The following is a 23,812-nucleotide window of genomic DNA, read 5'->3' as shown; positions in this document are numbered from 1 at the left end:
TCCGTACTGCCTTTAGGCGCTCAGTAAACGCAACTACGCTCAAGTCGGGTGCCGAATCTCGAGCCACCTTGATAGGTAGCCAAACCAAGTTCTTTCGGTCACACATCCCAAGTGACGTTTCATCTGAAAAAACTTTTAAGGGATATCCTTATAATCCAACAATTTCCCTTAAAATAATTTTTTGCTATGTAGTAAATGTATTTATCCTTGACCTTCCTTCACCACTTCCTGTTCTTCCTATTCACTTGACTAATCGCAGAAGACAGCAATGAGCAAATCATTGTTCCATAGGGTAGGGAAAATTCGTATAAATTGCTAATTCTTCCTTAGAGCCATTGGAGCATGGGATGGATTGCCTGAATCAGCCAGGAAAACCAACGACTTAGCAGAGTTTAAGTCACGGAATAACATGCATAGCTAGATTTGAAAAGCATAGGGCGTAATTATCTTCTCTTTTGAAGTAACTTCTGTAATCTATAAGATACGATAAGATTCCACGTGTATCTTTGAGCTCCAAACTTTATTCTTTCTGCTTTGAAGGAGAGCCTGTAATTTCTATGATAAACAATCTTACAGAGCACAGTAACAAAACTGGCTGAACATCCTCACCATGAAGTCTTAAGGCATTAAGCTTAGTTTAAACTCAACCAGTGCCATCACACCATCGCAGAGTAAGAAAACACCATCCGTCATGTGCGTAGATTTGGGTCTAAACTTAGATTTTATTTCCAATGTGTTTTGATTTCTGATATTGAATTAATGTCTTAAATCGAGATTTAGTTTTGTGTGTGAAGGATGACTGAGAGCCAAGCCATCACTTGAAATATATTCTGAGATCTGGTTTACTCTTAGAAGTTACACTAAGCCATACATTTTTTTTTTAACTTTTTATCAGCAATAAAAAAAAATATCTTATGAAATAAGATACAGACGTTAGTTAAGATGATTACGTGTTTAACGTGTTCCTATGTTAATCAATGACTTAAATTCTGTTAAGTCATTGGTTTTCTTGGCTGACTCAGGCAACCCATTCCATGCTCTAATAGCACTAGGAAAGTGTACAAATTCGTCCTGACATATGGAACAAGGAATGTGCCTTTGTCTTTGTGTGTTTCAGAGTATTTTATTAGATTTTGTTTTTGTACTTGAACTAAATGTAGAATAAATAACATCTAAAACGTTTGCTAATATGTTTGAAAACTCTTTAACTCTATCTCTCCTAATCGACGATAAGATCGTTTATTTGACCTCATCAAATTTAATTAATGTTTAATTTTATAAAAATAACTTTGTGTTATATAAGAAGAGCATGCATTTCCCTTTAGTTCTAGACTAAATACAACATTTTCTGATAACAGACAACAACGCTATTGAAGCTTTATCATAACAGGGGAGTGAGATGGTAATAAGCAAAATGAAGAATTACTTAGAAACGTTGAAAAATAATTACGAAGAGAAAGAGTTAATCAAATTACTTTTCTCTTTAGGCCTAAAACATTGTCAATGCTTTTAAAATCCATAGAAAAAAAATATTTAAAACTGACGTTTACAAACGATGACAGACAAGATTGAAACCAAATACTTTCATGAAAAATTATATTAACATGACATGTCATTGGTAATGGAGTCCTTGTAGCCGAAGTTTAAAAGTAAATCTGAAAAAGAAAATCAGTCTTTTAAAAAATATATCCAAATAATAATTAAGTTTATTGCTTTAATATATATTGTTCGGCGCTTCCGCGCTGTGCCTTATGCAGATAAGTCAAACGGAGGTAACACTCAAATAACGAAATCTAATAACACAGGCAAAGGCCAACAATATAAGGTAGTCGACATTAATAGTGAATGTCGAACAAGACGTTTAATAACAACGAAGAGAACTGTCGAATGTCGTCAAGCTCAATCTCTACGTCCATAAAACCTGCCTGTCTCTAAAGCCGTCAAAAGTAGTCTGTTTACATTTCGCTCTTCTTCCTAAAATCCAAGTCTTGTTTTTACAAGTCGCGTCATTGTCTCTAAGTCAAAACTTTCACCTTTCACTTTCTATGAAACAAATAACTAATTCTTAACATTCTTAATCGTGCCATGACAATATATGTATGTATCATTAACTACTACTTATTTACACATAAAAAATATTAAATTATATTATATCAGGATATGACAAGTCGTTACCCCAATGCAGTTAGGTCCTTCCAGTTTTTCGTACTTCTCTTGGTCATTGAGCCATGGGCGTTCCATGATAGTCGAAGTGCATTCGCGTGACTTAAAAATAAAATGTAAACATTAGCTAGCTCTTCTATATTAAATTCACAACAGTAATAGAGAACGGGAGACAAGAAAATGGTTACTTTTGCACCCTTTCTATCTTGACCTATTGTTACGTGAGTTAGTGTGTTAAAGCCCCTTGAGAGATAGAAAACCTTGTGGGAGAAGTTGGTGGTAGTCTACGCCATTGTTGTAAACGCTTGACCAGAATTTGCCTTACCACAACAATGTCCGGCCAAGTATTCTTCGCAATAAGAATGCTCGGAACCCAGCTAAATTATACAACTACAATGGTGCTCTATAGACCTAAAATTGGTTTCCAGAGATGAACAACGGAGATCGTAAATGTAACAGCTTAAAGGTTTTTCCCATATGAACACAGAGTACTCTTAAGTTCTGCCAGGTCGTGTGGTATGTGCTCCGTCATCCCCTGTCGTCATGCAGGAGGTTTGGTCTAAAAAATAATTATCTCCCTTTTAGGGAGGAACCTCTGACATGTACTAGTCAATAGAGGTAGCTTAGAACAGTTTCAATACTGGAGTTTATTTGAAAGTAAGTTCTGGCGAATTTAGATTGTTATGAACATCACATTGGAAACCCTTTAATTTTTTGTACAAGAAACTTATTCCTTTTTAAATAATTATAAATCAACAAACCGTGCTTCCGGTGGTAACATGAACAGATATCTCGTATTTCGTTCCTGTCGGTTCCTGTGGGAGTGTAAAAGACAAAAGTCAGTTGCAAATGACATTTAACTTGAGTATGACCATTACATTGTTAAATCTATTAAATATAATATTTAGCTTCATTCAGTTAAGTGTGACATTTAACTTTAGTATGACCATTACATTGTTAAATCTATTAAATATAATATTTAGCTTCATTCAGTTAAGTGTGACATTTAACTTTAGTATGACCATTAAATTGTTAAATCTATGAAATATAATATTTAGCTTAATTCAGTTAAGTGTGACATTTAACTTTGGTCTGTTAAATATGACACGTTACTTCCTGGCTGCTCCCGCCTGGTATATGGATCTCGAATACACCTTCTGTAAAACTTCTGTTATAAGGCAAATTGAGAAGGCCAAACTTCTAACGATCTGTATAACGTTGCTTCCCGACATATGGACTGCCGTACTCGGCATGTGAGTCTGTGACGCTGGATCGACACGTAGAAACGTCTGCATAAGAAGAATAACGGCGCCGAAGAGGCTTAGCACGATTGGATTCGGAGCCTTTATGTGGTCCTGCGGCTCGCAACACTTAAGTGGGAAAAGGCTCTGCAACACTGCTGAAGTAACGCCCGGCAGATTAAAAGTACAGAAACTTTAAGGTATTTATTTAGAAAAATTTTTGTATTTTATTTTAGCTCTTGCATTCACTTTAATCTTCCCTCCTCTAAAAAAGAAGACACGAAAAAAAAGCGGCGACAAAATAGCGATGATAAAATTGCGCTAATATTTCTTATTTTTTTAAATGTATTTACAGCAATTGTTGTAACGCACATCTGCACATTTAACATGTTAGCTTTAGCATTGTTGTTATGCTTTGTTTACGAAACTCATTCTTTCTTCTACCTTATAGCCGAAGTCTGCTGTTTGTTATCGCTCTGGCGCTTTGCAAACATTTTGGGGCGGTACTGTTTTTTTGTTCCCGAGTCTCGGGTAAGTTGTATACCTTTGTGAGAGCTAGTTACGTGGCTGCGTAGCTCGTTTCGGTGTTGTTCGTTGAAGTGTCTTTTAAAAAGATGAATTCCATTGCGATTAGTCTTTATTGTTTTAGGGAATCAGCTTGTGGTCGGTTCTGAGAGTCGGAGAGATTTGTATCGACCGATGCAGGTCAGGAGTTGGTGCGCATGGTACTTTATGACATGTTATCCGAGGAGCGGGCGGTAAATTATTATCAGCACTATTGTATTATGCCTAGAACCACTTAAAGAGTATTGAGTGATTCTCTATACACCAGATTATTTATTCGTTCTGTAACCTATCTCACATCACTGTACATTTCATTGATCAATGAAATGCTTGATCAGTTACCATTTATTGCGCAGTGATATGAGTTGATTGATTAAATATTGCGGTTTCGATAAGGCAAGATAAGATCATTTTTATTGGTCCAAACACTGGACATTCAGTTGGACTACGATTGACAAACATTGTCGTCAACATGAACAAGAGCTTCTGTAGCTTAACCAGAAACGTAGCTTTGAACAATGTTTCTACAAAAACCCAGAAATACCTAACAGGAAAAAAATACTACAAGGTCAGATTGTAACGATACTGTCAAAAATAAAACGACATTTCCCCATTCTACTGTTTTTTCTTGGAGCTGCTTTAATGGTGTATTTGTAATAAAATTGCAGTAATATAGGGGAGGGGTCGCGGTGGCTGAGTGGTTAAGGTTCGAATCCCGGTGAAGACTGGGATTTTGAATTTGGATATTTTTAGGGCGCCCCTGATTCCACCCAACTCTAATGGGTTCCTGACTTTAGCTGGGGAAAGTAAAGGCGGTTGGTCGTTGTGCTGGCCACATGATAACCTGCTCGATAACCGTAGGCCTGTAAGATATAATATAAGAAAGAAATGAACAGATTTACTCACAATAATATATGCCTCTGGAGCTAAAATTGTCTGAACTGTACCCTCTCCTCTGGTGGTATAGTACTGATTGATATCGTTCATCATAAAAACTACTACGGGGTTATCATTTCCAAGACGAATTCTCATCCTTGCCGGGCCATCTTCTTTGCAGGCGACCATTGGCACCAGAGACATAAACAATATTATCCAGAAGTTGAACATCGTGTGACCTTTTGAAATAAAAAAAAAAGAATTTGATACATTAGTTTGTATGTATAATGTTCAATATCTGAATAACGTATGGTGAGTCTAGGCTATGGACAACAATCGAAGCTATATCTTGTAATGCTCATTAAAATCACTGGAAATAAATGTTTTTTTAAAAAAGAAATACACAACTGATTTAAGAATTGATTTATATTGTTGCTTGCTACATCAAAAATATGAAACAGAAATGTTTTACTTACAAACAGACCCAACTTTTTTTTGTAGGTCTTTCCTGGAGTTTGGCTGATACAGCAAGTGTAACACGTAGGCAAAAAATGAACATTTAAAAAGTGGCTGACTTTCATAAAAAAAAACTGTTACTGCAAAAAACATGTTGACATGTGTTTCTGTTGGCGTTTAGTGTATAATTAAAGCGACATATTTTTCTTTTTTTTTTTTTATGCAAATATATTTCAATATTTAATTAAACTGGGATTCAATTCTAGAAGGACTAATTTCTATAGAGGGCGTGTTTCATCTGTTTTGTATTTCAACATACATCAGATTGTTTACGAGCTTAGATGGTTTCATTGAGGTTGTCATTGCTGGAAGGGGTAATGGATATAAGCACTCCACTACTTTTTAAAGGATTTCAATGTTATTCATCTCAAATAACCTCTGACATCCAGTACAACATTTAACTTTCAAATGTGGCTCAGATATTGGGTCCGGCAGATCTGTTATCACTGGGATGAGAAGGGGCAAAGGCGAGCCTCTTGGAGCCTATAGCAGTAAGCGTCCTTAAGTGTTGGCTGGCTACCCGCCTAGGAGAAAGAGACGTCTAGCTCCAAGTCTCTGCTTCCTTAGGAAAGGCTGTGATAGTCAACCCTGAGAAAATTATTAGGAGCCATTGACCATTAGGTAGCATGCAGCCCACAGTGGTAGAATCTGAGACGCCGCTGATCCAAAATGATTCCTTTGGACTTATAAGCTGCGCAGAGGGCGGGGGTACTGCCGAGTTGGCGAAATCATTCCAACCATAGCTAATGCCTAGGCTGTCGTCTAATTTCTATGCGATGATCTCTTCGCGACTGAAGGAGGCCATAAATAGAAGGGTAACCAACAACATTTAGGCGCCCTATTTATATCGTTGGAGGCGAGGAGGCTAGGTGGTTAAGCGCTCGGCTTCAGGACCTGGTGTCCTGGGTTCAAATCTCGACGGAGATTTCGGGATTTTTAGGGCGCCCCTGAATCCATCCAACTCTAATGGGTACCTGACTTTAGGTGGGAAAAGTAAAGGCGGTTGGTCGTTGTGCTGGCCACATGACACCCTGATCGTTTACCGTTGGCCATAGAAACAGATGACCTTAACATCCATAGATCGCAAGGTCTGAAAGGGAAACGTTCCTATTTATATTGTCCCATAAGACACAGAGTCGATCGTATATCTAAGTGGTCAGCAATCATACCAAAACAAGGATGTACGCTGAATAGCTTTAGGACTCTCTTGTGACCGAAATGTGTCACCAATCCTGTAACGCACCTTGTCCAGTCAGCTCGCCTTATGGTCAGGGCCCGTCACCTTCCATTAACTTCCGACCTTACCTCAAGACAAAGGCCAGTCATACTGAAGTTCTTTCCCCTTTCCACCATCGATTACATCTTATCTATACTCCTAATTAATCCAACATTGAACATATTTTATCGATGCCCCTAATTAACCCGTAAATATACTCATAAGTAATTTATAACATTATACACAAAAGAGGCAGGAGAGTGTTCGTGTGAAAGTGTGCGTGTGCGTGTGTGCTCGCGCGTTAATATGTTTTCCCAATGCAACAGCTGTCAATTTTGTTAATCTACATTACTCACGACAATGCTATGTAATCATACATCAGGAACGCCCAACGTATTGTGGCCCGCAACGTATTGTGGCCCGCAACGTATTGCTGTCCGGCCCGCCGTAACACCGAAACAAACAGCGACACCTTTGTCTTTCCAGCTTGTTTTGAGGTTTGCAATTGCTGCTGTGAAATTCTGATCAGTAGTTTAGGTTAAGTTCCTTCATCTGAGACCATAGCTCCAAAGTATTTAAAACTACTGACACTTGTCAGCTTTACACCTCCAAAACTGACGTCCCTTTTAAAGACCAATTGGCTATTGGCAGGGCCGGTCTTAGGCCACTGCAACCTATGCGGCCGCAGTGGGCCCCGCACTTTCATAGGCCCCGCGCGATGCGAATTCTAGGTGTAAATTTTTTAATTAAAACATTTAACTTATTATTAAAGGGTTCCTGGAATTCTCCTGAAATTATAAAATATAAGAAAAAGTCATGAAAATGTCCTGAGATTAATAAAATCTTCTGAAAACTGATGCAAATCTTAAAACAGACAAAATTGTCATTTCAATACATGGAAAACGCCAATCCTACTCGCGATTAAAAAAAAAGGCATTGTCAGCTTTCAGTTAATAAAAATTTAATAATAAGCCGAATTTTAACCAAAACAAGAACTTAATTTACTTCAATAGTCACTAGCAAATAAATATTGATCTAAATCTAAAACAAAAACAAAAAGCGATATATTTGCGAGTCGATAGTAAATCTAAAAGGCAGATCTGAATGTTTATCGGCTTTTTGTTGGAAAACTACTATCTACTGTAGATGGGTCGTAAAGTTAATTTGACAGTGATTTTATACTCACTAAAGTATGAATAAAATGCAAATACAAATTTATTTTCTAATACAAATCTTAATTTTCACTTATTATCCTTATCACGACTAAAATTAGGCCCCGTGCAATCCGTTTCGCATAGGGCCCCGCAACCTGTAGGACCGGCCCTGGCTATTGGCGCATAGATAAAACATGCTAGAGTGTGCTACAATGTGCTACAATGTGCCAGAATGTGCTAAATGTGCAAGAATGTGCTAGATTTGCAAGAATGTGCTAGATTGTGTCACAATGTGCTAGAGTGTGTTACAGTGTACTCGAAAATTAAAGAATGTGCTAGAGTGCGCCACGATGTGCTAGAATGTGCTAGTTTGTCTTATGTTAAATTCTTTAAAGAATGACATTAGTTTCTCTGTTGTGTTCCAAAGTAAATTCAAACATTGGCTGCGGTTATGTTAACACGAATGATGCCATGATTTTAAAACTTTAATCGGCTTCGGTTTGTGTACTGATGACATGAATAGGTTTAGCTCAATCTCAATATTCGCCAGCTGTCTTTTTGTGCATTTTAAATAACCAAGGATAAAAAAAAGGAGAAGCTGTAAGCTATCTACATATAGCCTATCATCAACACCTTCCATGCACCAAAAGGAAATATACTGTTTCTCCAAACGCTTTTAAAGTTGGCATTATCTAGTCAAAGTCTAGTGTACTGTGTAGTCGATGATGACAACTATGCTTCTTTCCCCCCCCCCCCTTGCGCGGTACACAATAAGGGGCTATTTGTTGTGTGTTGAGTGGTCAGGCAGGCAAGAAAATAACACATTGGCATGGTTGGTTGGTCAAGCATGTGGGTCTACCCTTACACTAGTTACTGAGGTCAAATTGTTCTTAGCACTCCGGCAATTTCTTTTTCTTGTCTTTCTATACTACATCTAGATTGTTTCTGTGAAATTAATTTCTTCTATGAGATTTTAAACTTTACTGTAAAGTTTTCCGTTATATAACAAGTCAATAGAATTAAATCCGAATTACAAGAAAGACGACGCCTATTATAAGCTATCCCGACAAGATCAACGTCTGATCTTTCGCCTCAGGACCGAACACAAATAGTAGTTAAAAATTACACATTTTTGGTGGCCCCCGAAAGGGGAATAGACGCTATTAGTTTTTTGTGGTCTGTCCTTCCGTCCGTCCCGTTTAGATCTCGTAAACTAGAAAAGATATTGAAAATCCGACATCATGATATTTTTAGACTAATCAAAGTTCTGATACAATGGATACTTTTTTCTTTTCTGAAAGCGAAAAATTCTAAAATCAGCTATGCACTTTTGCAAATATTCACTATTAATAGTAACAAACGCGGGAGACCATTTAGTAAGGGCGATGACTAATTACCATATTTTTTAAACATTTATACAAACGGTCTTAGATTTTTGTCAAAACTTTTTTTTTTTCTAAAATGGTATTACAAACTTAATTAATCTCAGTCTTACAAACTACGTATATTTAAAAAAAAACTTTTTTTCTAATATGCATAGAAGTGGAATATAATTTAAAACAATTATTAATTAGTAGTGTTATATAGTATACACGTGAACCGCAAGTGCTACAGTAAAGAAGACAGCGCTTAAATGATGTGTCAGATATAAAGTTCGATGTAGCTATATATACTACTTATTTAAAAAAAAAAAGATATTGCAAAATGTTTTAAAATTATTTTATTTTCTCATTTATAAATATTTTTTTTCAGCTTTGATATTTTACAGAAAACAATAACATATTTGGCTAAATTAACAAACCAAAACTATATATAAGCCAATTCTTTTTATTTCACTCTTTTCTTTATTCTTTCAATCGTGTTGTAACCCTTGTTGTAACTCTTGTTGTATCCCCTTGGTGCAACCTTTGTTGTGATACTTGAGCTTAAAGTCTTTAAACCTAAAACAAACAAAAATAGTATTAAAGCTTTTTCTTTTTTATTAAATACATTAAGTGAACTCATTCTGTTTAACTGACTTTAACTGTTTAACTGACTTTAACTGTTTAACTGACTTTAACTGTTTAACTGACTTTTGTTGATAGTTTGTACTACATGGTTTCTGATATTCTTTCTGAAAATATTGAAACATGCATTTTTATCTGCCTGAGCGGACCACTTCTGGGGCCGATTTTGAGTTTGTGTGGACACACAATTGTCTTTGTAACATTTTCCCATTCTCGGATCAAGTTAAAATTTGCACAATTATTCATTGCCGGACAAGACTTGAATCAATAAAAAAAATTAAACAATTAGTTAATTAATTGTTGGTGATTAATTATTTTGTTTGATATCGAAATAAGTGGAATAAATGCTACTTAATGAGAGATGTGGGTGTAAATATGGATTTAATCCCCTTATTAAGTTTTGACATGTTTTTTTCTTATACTTCCTTCTCTCGGTTCAACTTGAAATTGGGCAGAATAATTCATAATCAATGACAATACACGAATCAATCCAAAAAATAAACCTATCAGTCACTCATTAGGTACTAATTAAATAATTTTGTTTTATTTAGCAGAAAGGCAGCTAAAACCGATAATTTTCAAATAAATTAGCGGTGTCTCCCCTTTGGTAAGCTTTGTTTGTAAAAAGTACTCTTTTTCCTATAGCTTGTTCAGAATTTTAAAGTACAAAGCCTTTCTGATTCGTGGGTTGTGTATAGTACATAATTAATTGTTTCAAAAAGCTTTTCAAATAAATGTTTAATATAATTCTTATAGAAAATGTTTTACAGCAGTATATCAGAATACTTTGCATGACTTTAAATGTATAAAGTTGAATACCTTAGTACAGTTTGGTCCTTTAGTTAGTTGGTACCTGTCTGGCTCATTGAGCCACTCTCTGGCCCATACAACACCAACACATTTATCTCTCTGTTATAGAGTAGAATTGAAAGTTCAAATGATATTTAATTTATATATATATCAGTAGGCCTATATATGATAATGATGATATATATATATATATATATATATATATATATATATATATATATATATATATATATATATATATATATATATATATATATATATATATATATATATATATTAAAATAGTTATTTTCATTCCTATAGCCTTGGCCAATGGGGTTCTGCGGTCTAACCAAGACTAATTGTTGTAGAAGGCCTCAACACTGACCTTCGACGTCGCTACTTGTGGGCAGTTTAATCCAATAGCTCGTTGCCATGTCACAGGGGTAAAAGCTTCAAATGTCTTTCACATTACAAAATCAAGCCCTTCTTAATTACAATTTGAATTGTACTACTCTTACTGTAAGAAAAAGTGAATTGTAGATGCCAGAAGAATGAATTATTGAAATTCAGAGTGTTGGAAAACACTTGGCACCGAGGCTACGCCCAGGACCTTTTAGCTCTTACCCGGACATCCAAGTACAATGTTAGGTCAAGGGTAAAGCGTGACAAAAAATAAGTTCCATTTTTAGACCATATATTTGGATAGCAAACACTTGTCAAAAGCATACCCCTAAAACACATTGTCTATGCCAGTGTTTCTCAAATACTACTGGTGGCGCCTCCGGCCCAAATGAAAAAAAAAACGTGTTCGCCCCCACCCAGCCCACTATAGCTAGCTGAGGACCAGGAGGGGCGTTGTAGGGTCTGGGAAATGCAAGGGAAAAAACGAAACGCAGAGATATATAATTATAAAACACTTTTTCATTTTTATATACTTGAAAAAGTGCAAATTGGAATTAATCCTGGTAAAAAAAAAGTTGCATGTCTAATTAATTCTAATAAATAATGAGGTAGCACTGGCCATACTATAAGGTTCAGGGCATTCGAGGTGTCATCGCTCACGTGTCTCACAAAAGGCGTCAACATAACGATGTTTAACAGTCAGAAGAATTTCTGACACCAGAAATTTGTGAAGATTCACGTTAGCGACTACGTCTTGAAATGTCTTCACAGAGTTCCGAGTCGATACTATTGCAGGCCACCGTGTTCTCACGACATCAGTATATATTGTTTAAAAAGTGCTTACTAGGAGTTGAAACAACGTGCTTTTGCTTAAATAGTTGAAATTATATTTTAATTTTATTTCCTTTACTTGGTTAATAATCAAAAATGATCATTACAATAAAAAAAAAAAGTAATTATATGTTCTAGATAAATCAATTGACTGGGTTACCCCCCCCCCTTCTTTGTCTTGACGTTGGACCCCTTTACAATTTGAGAAACGTTGGTCTTGACCTTGGTATGGAAGTCAATTTGAAGAAGGCGTTAACAAAACGTAAAGTCAATAATCTTGCTGACCAAATGGAGGAACTCCTCAATACAAAAGTTGAGCTGGTTCAGTCATATTGTAAGGCATGACTTACTGTCAAAAAATCATTCTTCAAGGTACTGGATGATGGCCCAAAAAAAAAAAAAAATTTGGCAGGACAATATGTAAGAATGACCGTCCTCTCTCTTGATATACTGCTAAGAACAAACGCTGACTTCAAATAGTGGAGAAATTTGGTGACGTGACGCGAACCGTTACAGCACCTTACGACGCCTGTCTAAGGACTAATTATTATAATGATGATGATAATCTACTGCGTTTCAAAAAATATATCCTTGAAATTCTAAAATATAAAACGAATTTTAAATAATTTTATAGAAACCATCCCCTCAAAACACTGTATCTCACCTCCAGCCCAGCCTCGAGGTATGCAGTAATGTCGTAGTTCACTCCAGCGACCACCTTGGAAATAAAATGAAAAGGGAAATAACTGTTAATTGATTCTAAAAAGAGTTATCATTTATGAATTCCGCCCGGATGTTCATCTTGCTATTGAAAAAGTTCAAATAGAAAAAAAAAAAGGTGAAGCGGAAGAGGACAATCACATTGTTCTTCTTATGAGACAAAATAAAAGATTGTTATGTTTAACATTTGAATAGTTGTGGAAAGTCATATCCTAACTAATCCAATATGATCTGGTCCACTAGCACTCAGCATATTCAGTATAATACGACTCCTAATCGGATGGAGTACGGTCAGTGGACCTACATTCAATGTGATTTGGTCCGCAGATATGCATAGCCCACTTAAAGTGATATGTTCCACCAAGACCGCATTGCATTCGTGAACAGTCCTGAGAATGTTGCTTCATACATATAGAAACTGTTTCGTTTAAATCTGAAACACAAACTTGTTTCGAAAATCCCATTTGTTATCTATCTTCTTCTTCTTCTTCTTCTTCTTCTTCTTCTATTATACAAACGTTACATCATGTGCTAAATGTCCACTGCTATTTGAGTATTTTGATAAAAACTTAATTTAAGATGGCGATTAGATTTTGAAGAGAACAAACAACTTTCAGTTATATAAATCTAAGCATAGTCTTTAAGTAGTTCCCAACTAGAGGCTATCTTCTATTTTTAAATCGCTTTAAACCTATAAGAATACAATGTTATCTTATGTTCTTATCTTATAAAATACAGACGTTACTGCAAAAAAGAGGACGACTGAGCCCTAAGTCTATTCAGTCATGCATGTTAACCAATGACTTAAATTCTGCAAAGTCATTGGTTTTCCTGGCTGGCTAAGGCAACCCATTGTTTACTGAATTGGGTCGACGACATTGTATACCATGCCACTCATATCTTGTTTCACTGGTCTATGTAGCGCTTGTATATCTATATAAACAAAGTGGGTTGTTTTTTTACCTGTTGTTTGACCTCAGTTTTGACCAGTGTTCGTTCTGCGCTGTCCCCTTGCTCAGCGTAGGTCTGGTTGACCTTGGTCATCAGGAAGACTACAACTGGATGATCGTTTGCAAGAGTGGCTGGGCTCCAGCCGCCCGGGAGGCCAAATGCCTGGCACGTGACATAGAGGGTCAAACAAAACACCGACAGTGACCACAAGTTAGACATTCTGAGACCTGCTGATCAAAGTCAAATTAAATTCATATTCCTTTTATCCACTAGTCATTTGATACTGAGTATCGGTTTATCGTTGTCGATTTTCTTTTCTATCTTCACCCAGTGCTAAGTTTGGTTAAAAGTTTAATTTCTTTTTATGCGATTTTTGTTTCATCTTTTAATTTCGTCCATCAACTCTCAAACGTTCGTCATAGTCAAATGAAAAATTGGAATAATTTATTTCGAGAATTTGAAGTAATCATAAAATTGTTGTTACCGTTAAAGTCCAGTGTGCCAGTTATGAGACAAAGGTAAACTACCATTTTTTTTTCTTATTTGTAAGTATCAGTAATATCTCTTTTTCAAATGCACCCTCCCCTTTTTTAATATATCCCTAACCCTAACCCAAACTTTTAAAAAAGCACAGCTTATATTAATTGCACTTGTATTAATTAGTTTGAATCAGTCATGTCATCAAATGTGTAATAGATCTAGACTAACAAAAAAAAAAGCATTTATAAAAATTAAAAAAAGAGGAGGACGACCTGAATTCGAACTCGTGACTCGAGCCCTCTCAGGCTTTGCAAACCAACACAGTAACCACTCTGTAAGTGGAGAGCCTATGAACTTGGAAGATTGTAGAGTTATCTATTGTTTCTAGTCTCGTCCTAGTTTTCATGTTGTGTTCACTAAGACTTAGACGACGACCTGTAAAGGGGTCAGCCAATACAAATTCCCTTTCCCTTGATCGAAATACCAAACAAAATAATTTATTACCAATAGTTAATTAGCTAATTTGTAAATTTTTTAAAGTGATTCTTGTGTTGCCAGGTAAAAGAAATAATGGTGTAAAAATTCAGCTTGCTCCGAGTTTGGGTGTGGTAGAAATAACGTGTACAAACCTTTTACCAGACATAGTTGATATAAGCTTTGTATAAAGCAGTGATTCCCAAAGTGGTCTATATAGACCCCCAGGGGTCTACGAAGACCTCCAAGGGGTCTACGAAAGTAAAAAAATAAATTGGGGGTCTATGAGATGTCCACGGGGGTCTACGGTAATAGATTTCATTTAAGCAGGTCGTTACTTAATTTTCACATTCCATTAATGTCATTATTTCATACACTAATATATGATTTTATTTCATACATGATTTGTACCCGAGTTAATCCTTTCAATATTTATCCTGCTATTGAAACGATGCTATTGTATTCAATTTCAATACTTATTTAAATAGCTTAATTTTGTCTACATGTAACTAATATTTAGAAAAAAAAAAGAAATGCAGACTGTACAGCATTAATTATTTAAAATTGGGATTCATTCCTTCCTTGTCAAACATACAGTTGCCTAAGTGACTTTTATGACGATATGAAACCAGTTACGCTGGAGGATCATCTGAGACAATGCCATCCTGACAAAAATTAAGATTTGAACAACTTTCGAACACTCAAAGTTCAGAATTGACCCACAAAATCTCTGTTCGAAATCATTTAGAGAAGATGATGGTTTGTGAGCGTCTTTCAAGATTTCTTTACTTATAGCAAAATACGGAAAAACAGCAAAGGTCAAACATTGTTATTACCTTTTTACAAAAACCTACATCTGATGCTATTAAAAGAATTTCTTTAAGCGACAATACAGTTTAAGGTCGCTTCGGTGGCATGAGTTATACAATTAAAACCTTCTTATGTAAATCTTTGCAAAAGATAGAAATACAGTTTGGTCAGACAAGGTGTAGCGCTGTGTGCTACAAACTGTCTAATGGTCACCATCTTATCTCATCTCATCTATGCCTGTGGTTTTTTCTGGGCATAGGCCACCAACCAGCTTTCTCCAGGCATCTCGGTTCTAGGCGAGACTCTCCAACTGTCTCCACGTCTTGCCCATCTGCTTGGCATCTGCTTCCAAATCGCGGTGCCATGCTAAAGCTCGAGCAGTCTTCCATCAGCTGAAAAACACCTGGGGATCTAGGGAAATAAGCACCACCACCAAGATTAGGCTATGTAACACCATTGTTAAGCCGATACTACTTTATGGAGAAGAGACCTGGAGAACCACCATCACCACCATGAAAAAAATCCAGGTATTCATCAATAGCTGCCTGAGGAAGATTCTTATAATCCGCTGGCCAGACAAGATCTCGAATGAGGAACAGTGGCAAAGAACAAAGCAGCAGCCCATTGAAGTAGATATCCTTCAGAGACACTGGAAATGGATAGGTCACACCCTTCGCCAGCCTGCATCCAACATAACAAGGCAAGCCCTAGCCTAGAACTCACAAGGAAAGAAGAAGAGGGGACGGCCCAGGGATACATGGCGCTAATGGTCACCGTCTCCTTATATTTCCTTAAGGTTGACCGACGAGACCTGGTTTAGGCTCCAGTTACTCGCCTTTGCCCTTCTCCTGTTAATGAAAACAGTTCCGCAGATTTAATATTTGAGCCACACGTGAAAGATCAAGAAATACACGAGAAACTGCTCTTTGCGAAACCTTTAACAATGATACTGGAGGCACATTAATTAATTAATTAATTAATATTTAATGTTAGAAAGACTAATTCATAGAAAAACAGATTCGTATATAAAACATTATATCCGTAGTTGTGTAGTTTTCAATTACTATTTCACTCTTCAACTCACTACAGTTAGAAATTTGTTTTAAAATAATGTTGATGAATTTGCAAAAAATTTGCAAGTTGAGTAGGGGGTCTACCGAAAACCAGAAAACATGGCAGGGGGTCTACGAGACAAAAAAGTTTGGGAACCACTGGTATAAAGGTTTTGAGTCTTCTATGGGTCTCAAGTATGTAGATAGTTTTTTAAACATCAAGGACAAAGATTTATATTCGATACAGTCTATTTCATGGAAAGAGAAAGAGAGATAGAGAGAGAGAAAGAAAGAGAGAGAAAGAGAAAGCGGGAGATGCTATTGGAGGGAGTGAAAACTTCCTGAATATTTTTGTAAATATTTATGCTTAATGATTTTGTTATTTTTTTCTTTCACTTTATTTTTAATAAATTAATTATGTTCTATTATACAAGCTACTTATATTTTAAATATAGTGCTTTCTTTTGTTTTTAAAGTGAAATAAATATATTAAGTATATAATTAAGTCGAATTTAATTTAAAACATCATTTAATAAGCAGCATTACAACATACCACACATTTACAGTAAGGTATATTTGCAAATAAAAAACTGCGATTTAACCAAAGGGAGAATTGTTTTCCTCAATGAGAGATTGCCATTTCAAAAACGATCAATTAGATAATCATTTAATAATAACCAATAATCCAGGCTCACGTCAAACCATATTTTCTCCATCCTCAGTCCAATGAATACATATCAATAATAACAACTTAATAATACTGTGCCTTAACCCAGGGGTTCTCAACCTGTGATCGCGACCCATTTGGGGGTTGAATGACCATTTGCGAGGGGTCGCTTAAGACCATCGGAAAATAGATATGGGGGGGGGGGCTATTTTTTATTAAATATATTTCTTGTGTGTTTTGTGTGTTGTAATAAGCATATTGGTTCTATAGTCGAAATACATTTATATTTTAAGTTTGTTACGATTTTGAAAATTATTCAGATTGTATTATTATTAAACAAATTATGAAACGATCGTCAAGTATCAATAAAATAAAAAGTGGGAATAACAAAGCTAGATCTAAGAAGTTAGAACACGGACATAAAGCCAGGGGGGATACGAATGACACTTTAGCGAATGTATCATCATTGAACGTAGGCGTGAGTTTTAGTGGTAGTTACTTTTTTCTTTTTTATAATTGTTTTTCGAAACCATTTGTTGCGGACCACATCTTCGTTGTTGCAGTATACTTCTTCAACAACTGAAATGACTGTCCTTTAAATACCGTCCTAACGCCATTGCGGAATGAAACATTTCTATGGGTAAGATCTAATCACGTAGTGAAGAAAATTTAACACTAGCTAAATCCCATTTACCTAAGCCAATGAACGAAAAAGATTTTATGGTTGGGGGTCGCCATCTACTTTAAAATTGTATTAGGGGGTCGCGAAGCTAAAAGGTTGAGAACCGCAGCCTTAACCAGTAAGCTTCGGGCAGGACGGGTTCATTAGTCATGGATGGCTTTCCGCCTAGGAGAAGGAAAACTTTGAATTCAAACTTCTGTTACCTTGCAGCTATACCCAATCATGGGAATAGCTTCGGGAGTCAACCCTGAGGAAAAATCAGGAGTGCTACACCCTGGCAGAATCTGCTACGCAGCTGACCCCAAACTGTATTGGTACTGCCGTTCCCTTAGATAGATCTGCGCAGAGAGGGGTGAACTGATATGTGGGAGACATCATTCCGACCACAGCTAATGCCCAGGCACTCATCTCATTTCCATGAGATGATCCATAGTCGCTTCGCGACAGAAGAAGGTCATAGAATAATAATACGATTAATATACGCTCGTATCTCCTATTTTGTGCTATCATGACGTCAGTCGGCCTAACAATATAATAATATCGGCTAAACTTTCGAGACGTGAAAATAAATAAAATAAATTATAGCTTATATATAGCGCTACTTTCATGCTTATAGCATGCTTAGAGCGCTATGGTCCAATCTCATTTTTGGACCAGTGATTGTTTAGTTTGTAGTTCATAGTTTCTGATATTCTTGTTATAAAAATTGAGAGCTGCCTTTTTACCAGCCTGAGTGGACCATTTCAGGGGCTGATTCTTAGTTTGTGTTTCCACACATGCTTTCCTTGTAATCTTGTTATTACATGCTTATGTTTTAATAAACTACCCGAGTTTCCAAGTCATTGGTGTGGAACTAGGATGAGCGATACCATTAATTATAGATCTCATGAGGCTTTTCATTAACCTAGTCAGAGCCTCACTACCGCCACTTCACCTTCAGTGACGTCACATTCTCACTTTAAAGTAATCAGCAGCTCAGCTTTGTCAGCTAACTAGACATCTATAAACACTACGTCTGCAAACATTAAGATCTATTTGTAGCTTATGGTGGAACCAAGAGCTATGCCGATATCTACTTAACATCACCGCAATCAGGGCCGGTCCTACAGGTTGCGGGGCCCTATGCGAAACGGATTGCGCGGGGCCTAATTTGGGTTGTGATAAGGATAATAAGTGAAAATTAAGATTTTATATTAAAAAATAAAGTCATCTTTGCATTGTATTTATACTTTTACTAAGTACAAAATCATTGTCAAATTAACTTTACAGTAGATAGTAGTTTTCCAACAAAACGCCGATAAACATTCAGATCTGCCTTTTAGATTTACTATCGACTAGCAAAATTTCGCTTTTTTTTTCCCTCAGAAGTCGAGATAGATTTATATCTATATAAATCTATATATATATATATATATATATATATATATATATATATATATATGCCAGTGAATATTAAAGTAAATGAAGTATTTGAACTTATTGCTTTGGTTAAAAACTTAAAATTCGACTTATTATTATATTTTTATTAAATGAAAGCTAAAAACCCCTTTTTATTTAAATCGCGAGTAGGGTTAACGTTGTTCATATTGAATGACACCCCTGAATAACAATTTTGTCATTTTTAAGGAGATTCGCATCAGTTTTAATAATTTTAGGAGATTTTCATGACTTTTTCTTATATTTTATAATTTCAGGAGAATTCCAAGAACGCTTTAGTAATAAGTTAAAATGGTTGCAGTGGCCTAAGACCGGCCCTGACCGCAATAGGCAGGACACAAAGTATCACACACAAAACATGTGTGGACCGTATGCCTTGTTCTGGCTTATTTATTAATCTTTCGCTCAATAACGTTATTGACGTATTTTTAACTGGGCAGCTTTCGAATCCTAGACTAAGACTGCTTTATTGATCCTTAAGGAAATTTGTTGTGATTACAAGGACTCTTTTTCTCATATACAGACAACACAACAGAAGCATACACATAAATAGAACAGACACAACATAAAGAGTTCATTCAGCGACTACACACAGTCATCTTGGTCATTTCCTGATCGAAGAGTGGCGTTGATAAAATCCTCATTGCACTGTGCTTCCACAACCTTGTCACAATCCAGGCGCCGTTCCTCGAGGGGGCTTTATATAAATTGCGTGTCCTGCACGGTTAGCCTTGTATACAAAAGGAAAATGTCGGGAGTCCCGATGTACGCGGCCTCTGGCCGCGAGTCTAACACCCCGGCTGACAGAACAGTGTACACTGTCCTCATTCAGGCCTGTGAGAGGGAGCTCTTGTTCAGTTTTGCTGGTTTAGAGTTCCAAGAGCCGAAGTCTCAACTCTACCTGACAGTTTCAAGAAGATGAAAGTACAGAGAAACTTACTCACCTTTCAGCTGTTTCGTTGAAACCGATTGGCAGAGAAGGGACCCAAAGTGACGTGTCATGAAGACAGGTGATACAAATTTAAAGGCCCTTAACCAAAACACCTGTTACAGCTAAACAAGCAAGTGTAATGTGCGTGTGTGTTTGATGTACACGTGTGTGTGTGTGTGATGTGCAAGTGTGTGTGTTTGTGTGTTGTAGGTTATTTAAACACAACCAAGGATTAATATTAAGTTGGATTTATGTTTGCCATGATGTGTCAATCTGGATAGAGAATAGATTTAGATGTAATAAAACAAATATACAAACATTTACAGCTGTAAAGATCAACGAGTTAGAGTAATAATACAATGGTGTATAAGAGTTTTCTATAGCTACCCTTTGTGGTGTTTTTTTTTTCAGTAATGAAAACCCCCCAACATTTTTTAAAGAAATAATTGAGTTGAAATATTATTAATTAAAGTTTCAATTTTTTTTTAATTAAAAAAAAAAGAAATTACCCAACGCACAACAGGCAAACAAATACAGTAATGGACCTCTTTCACCAATCGTAAACAAGCAACATCTATACATACTATAATATTGATAAAACAATGCAAAATACGCATCACGTGACAGCCTTTATGGATTGCGTAATTTGTATAGAAGATATAGAGAACCACGTGGCAATATATTTTTTTGTTTACGATTGGTGAATGAGGTCCATTCAAATTCAAAACTAAAAGATCACTTAAACACTGAACAGATTTCGCTTCATAGCTGCACTCCTCTCTCTATGTCTGATACTCAGCAGACCATCAATTGAAAATCCATCTTTGATATGTTTCCATTGTCCTTGACCACCTGCCCAAGATTGTCTTGAGAGCATGTAGGTTTAATGTATGTAGAATAGGTAGACCTAATGTATGTAGAATATGTAGACCTAATTTATGTAGAATATTCTAACCTAATGTAAGTAGAGTTTATAGACATAATGAACATACAGGCATATTTATGGTGTAATTGGAATAATCTTTTTTTTTATAACAGAATGAAATAAATATAAGCAAGTAGTTGAAAGATAGACAGGCTGACAGACAGAGACAGCAAGAGAGAGTGAGAAATATTGAGAGAGAGAGAAACTCTACAATCATTTTATTGAAGATTTTGTTCCTTTGCTGAATAACAGCACATACCGGGTAAACGAGCAGATACAATTCTAAATAAAGGAACGTTTTGCACTAAGAAAAAAATCAACAACTAACTTAATTGATTTTAATTTTCCCTCAACACATGTTTCTTTACTACCTCTCTCTCTCTCTCTCTCTCTCATTCTGACTGACTCTCCCCCACCTGCTGTTGAGTTGACTCCTCAGTCCTCAGCTACTCTCCTTTTTGGCCATTCCCCTCCAACCCCCCAAGAAACGAAGCATGTTTGCTGGGAGACTTGCATAAGCAATGCAGCGTAAACAAATGTTTGAACAAGGATTTCTTGCTTACTTTGATATAAATACGTGGGCCATCCACTGAGTGCAGAGACTTGGTCTGCTTACTTTGTATTAGATAAAATGTAAACTTCTATATCGATAAAAATTATAGTGATGACTCAAAAAAGAGGACCAACTTAAAAAAAAAACAAAATTAAAAACAGCGTGTTGCCACACAATGGAATCTATAACATAAAATAATCTTTCAGATGTTGAAAAGCTCTTCAATAAATCACATTTAACTGGAATAAAAACATTTGTATAACAGAGAAAAGAAACCGATATGTCAATCATAAAAAAAAAACACAGATCAAAGTTTAAAAAAGACAACAACAAAATACAACTAGAGAAACTCGGCAATCAAAAGAGCAAACGTTTTGTTAAAAAAAACAAATAAAGAAAGAATACTAAATGATATTTTAAAATAAAACATGTGACCCGAAAACTTACCAAACATCTGCACAGTGAATATACAAACCATATCGACAATAAAACTAATAATTCACTGGTCGTATATTAGATCAAAGAAATTTGCTTACACTGTGAATAGCAGCCTAAATAACGTACAACTAGCCACGGTCAGACTTTAGTTGGTGGGGGCTCATGACCCTCTTCAAGTTTCAGTATAAATACACTTAGACGAGAATGAAAACCCATCTATCGAATAATGATAACCACATCGCCATTTCGCATACAATTTCAAACTAGGTATATACGTACTTCAGAACAGGCACAACCATGGGCACCCGCAGTGGGGGGGATGCAACCCCCGGGATTCTGAGTAACATGGACAAACTACTCGGCCAAAGCTACCATGGCTGCCCCGTGATGGGTAAAAGCCAGAACTGAGTCCAGGCAAGGATTCGTGTAAAATATCAAAAAATCAGCATAGGTCCGTTGCTTGTCTCACAGACTTAACCTTGTTATCAAAGACCTGAATGGCGTTTCAGATATACGTAATGCTGTTGGTGTCATCATGAAGATGATCTATTTTTTCCGTAATAGTCCCAAGCTAGAGCATTGGTGCTAACTTTGCCTTTTAAGTGTGAGACACAATGGAGTGACAAATACGAATCTACTCGCGCTTTAAGTCAAGATCTTTGACTGTTGGATCTTAAAATAACTGCTTCAAGAGAAACACGTGAGGAGCATGTACAATTTATCTTTTAATTGTCAATTATTCATCTGTTCTTGATCCAGTTTCCCTGATATTGGGAGTCTGTCAGACTTATTATTATAGTGACCGCTCTACAGCATATCAGTAATCACATTAGTTACTTAATCAAAAACTGAACCACTCTGAGGAACACTTCAGGGATGGCATCTTGAGAAAGGTGAGACTTCTGGCAGACAAAATTGGTACCGAGTATGAGTTGGAGATGCCGAGACTTAGCGGAGCCCCGAAGATCTGTAATATGCCAATAGATTCTGAGCTTGCGTTTTTTCACAATAGTTTTCCTAACTATAAGTTTGTTTACAGGCACGATCCGATATATATTGACATAGTATATAGACGCATTATGTTTTAGGACTCTGATGGTGGTATAGAGCTTATGGCAACCTCGGATGTTAGTGTGGATGCCCTCACTGCAAAGGCAGTCCGCGTTAAGCATGTGCCTAGGAATGTCGTCAACCCCTAAGATTAGTAACTCTATATATCCAAGGGCAATACATCTTCAGATTGATTCACTTCTTACTGGAAATTGGTTACTTTTATCCGGCACTAGTATCACCCAATCAATCCAAAACTTGTATCCGTCTTATCAATTTAAAACTTGTAACTGAGCCCAACCGAAATGTTTGAAGATATTAATCTTATCATTAATGCTATCCATAATCCCACGTCAATAATAAGTAAAGTTCTTCTTTCAGACCTGGCGATCTATAGTGCAGATGAATTAATCTGTTTCATTAGCCAACGGTTTACTAGCAGGGTGTCATGTGGCCAGCACAACGACCCACTGCCTTTACTTTCCCCAAGTAAAGTCGGGTGCCCATTAGAGTAGGGTGGACTCAGCGGTGCCCTAAAAATCCCGAAATTCAAAAACCCAATCTTAACTGAGATTCGAACCAGATTTGGAAGCCAAGCGCTTAACCAATCGGTCACCGCTTCCCTAATCTGATTTTAATACCCCACAATAAATTTCAAAACAACAAGCCGATATCTTGTAAAATTGTCATCAAGAAAACATTAATAAAAGCTTAACAAGTTCTAAGCGAAACATAAATATATGCATTAGTCTGCACATCAGTAGTAAAGAATACTCGAGTGGTGTCAAAGACAAGGATAAACTTAGTATTACTGTTTGTTATCCTCGCTTATTAAGAAAGCGTGGTGGCTGAGTTGGTAAGTGCTTGGCCGGGTTCGAATC

At 36.4% G+C, this 23,812-nt stretch overlaps 2 protein-coding genes across 4 annotated transcripts; both read right to left on the bottom strand.

Moving 5' to 3' along the window:
* Positions 1-1,582: 1,582 nt before the first annotated feature.
* Positions 1,583-6,802, bottom strand: LOC106060234 (uncharacterized). 2 transcript variants are annotated; one of them, XM_056023878.1, is made up of 5 exons: positions 6,666-6,802; positions 4,875-5,083; positions 2,925-2,978; positions 2,176-2,265; positions 1,583-1,655 (listed from the first exon to the last, which is right to left on the bottom strand). In XM_056023878.1, the coding sequence occupies exons 2-5, from the start codon at positions 5,073-5,075 to the stop codon at positions 1,644-1,646; spliced, it is 357 nt and encodes a 118-aa protein (XP_055879853.1). In that variant the 5' UTR covers positions 5,076-5,083; positions 6,666-6,802; the 3' UTR covers positions 1,583-1,643. The 2 variants fall into 2 exon arrangements, with proteins under 2 accessions (XP_055879853.1, XP_013073490.2); XM_013218036.2 differs by lacking the exon at positions 6,666-6,802 and adding an exon at positions 5,321-5,460.
* Positions 6,803-9,432: 2,630 nt separating this feature from the next.
* Positions 9,433-20,123, bottom strand: LOC106060230 (uncharacterized). Of its 2 annotated transcripts, none has more exons than XM_056024472.1 (5): positions 19,979-20,123; positions 13,445-13,662; positions 12,426-12,479; positions 10,556-10,645; positions 9,433-9,670 (listed from the first exon to the last, which is right to left on the bottom strand). In XM_056024472.1, exons 1-5 carry the CDS (start codon positions 20,034-20,036, stop codon positions 9,665-9,667), a joined length of 426 nt encoding a protein of 141 aa, XP_055880447.1. In that variant the 5' UTR covers positions 20,037-20,123; the 3' UTR covers positions 9,433-9,664. The 2 variants fall into 2 exon arrangements, with proteins under 2 accessions (XP_055880447.1, XP_055880448.1); XM_056024473.1 differs by having other exon boundaries at positions 13,445-13,659.
* Between the last annotated feature and the right edge of the window lie 3,689 nt (positions 20,124-23,812).

This window comes from Biomphalaria glabrata, chromosome 3, assembly GCF_947242115.1.
Source record: "Biomphalaria glabrata chromosome 3, xgBioGlab47.1, whole genome shotgun sequence".
Taxonomy (NCBI): domain Eukaryota; kingdom Metazoa; phylum Mollusca; class Gastropoda; family Planorbidae; genus Biomphalaria; species Biomphalaria glabrata.
The sequence above is the reverse complement of the archived record's forward strand: the minus strand, read 5'-3'. Positions and strand labels throughout refer to the sequence as shown.

Excerpts from the sequence above, each read along its gene's own strand:
- LOC106060230 (XM_056024472.1), bottom strand. The coding sequence starts at position 20,036 with ATGACACGTCACTTTGGGTCCCTTCTCTGCCAATCGGTTTCAACGAAA. Across the intron at positions 13,663-19,978 it reads TTCAACGAAACAGCTGAAAG|CAGGTCTCAGAATGTCTAAC; the intron begins GTGAGTAAGTTT and ends GACTTTGATCAG. Across the intron at positions 10,646-12,425 it reads ACCTCGAGGCTGGGCTGGAG|AGAGATAAATGTGTTGGTGT; the intron begins GTGAGATACAGT and ends ACTCTATAACAG.
- LOC106060234 (XM_013218036.2), bottom strand. The coding sequence starts at position 5,453 with ATGTTTTTTGCAGTAACAGTTTTTTTTTATGAAAGTCAGCCACTTTTT. Across the intron at positions 2,979-4,874 it reads CTCCAGAGGCATATATTATT|GAACCGACAGGAACGAAATA; the intron begins GTGAGTAAATCT and ends ACACTCCCACAG. Across the intron at positions 2,266-2,924 it reads ATGTTACCACCGGAAGCACG|TCACGCGAATGCACTTCGAC; the intron begins GTTTGTTGATTT and ends TTTATTTTTAAG.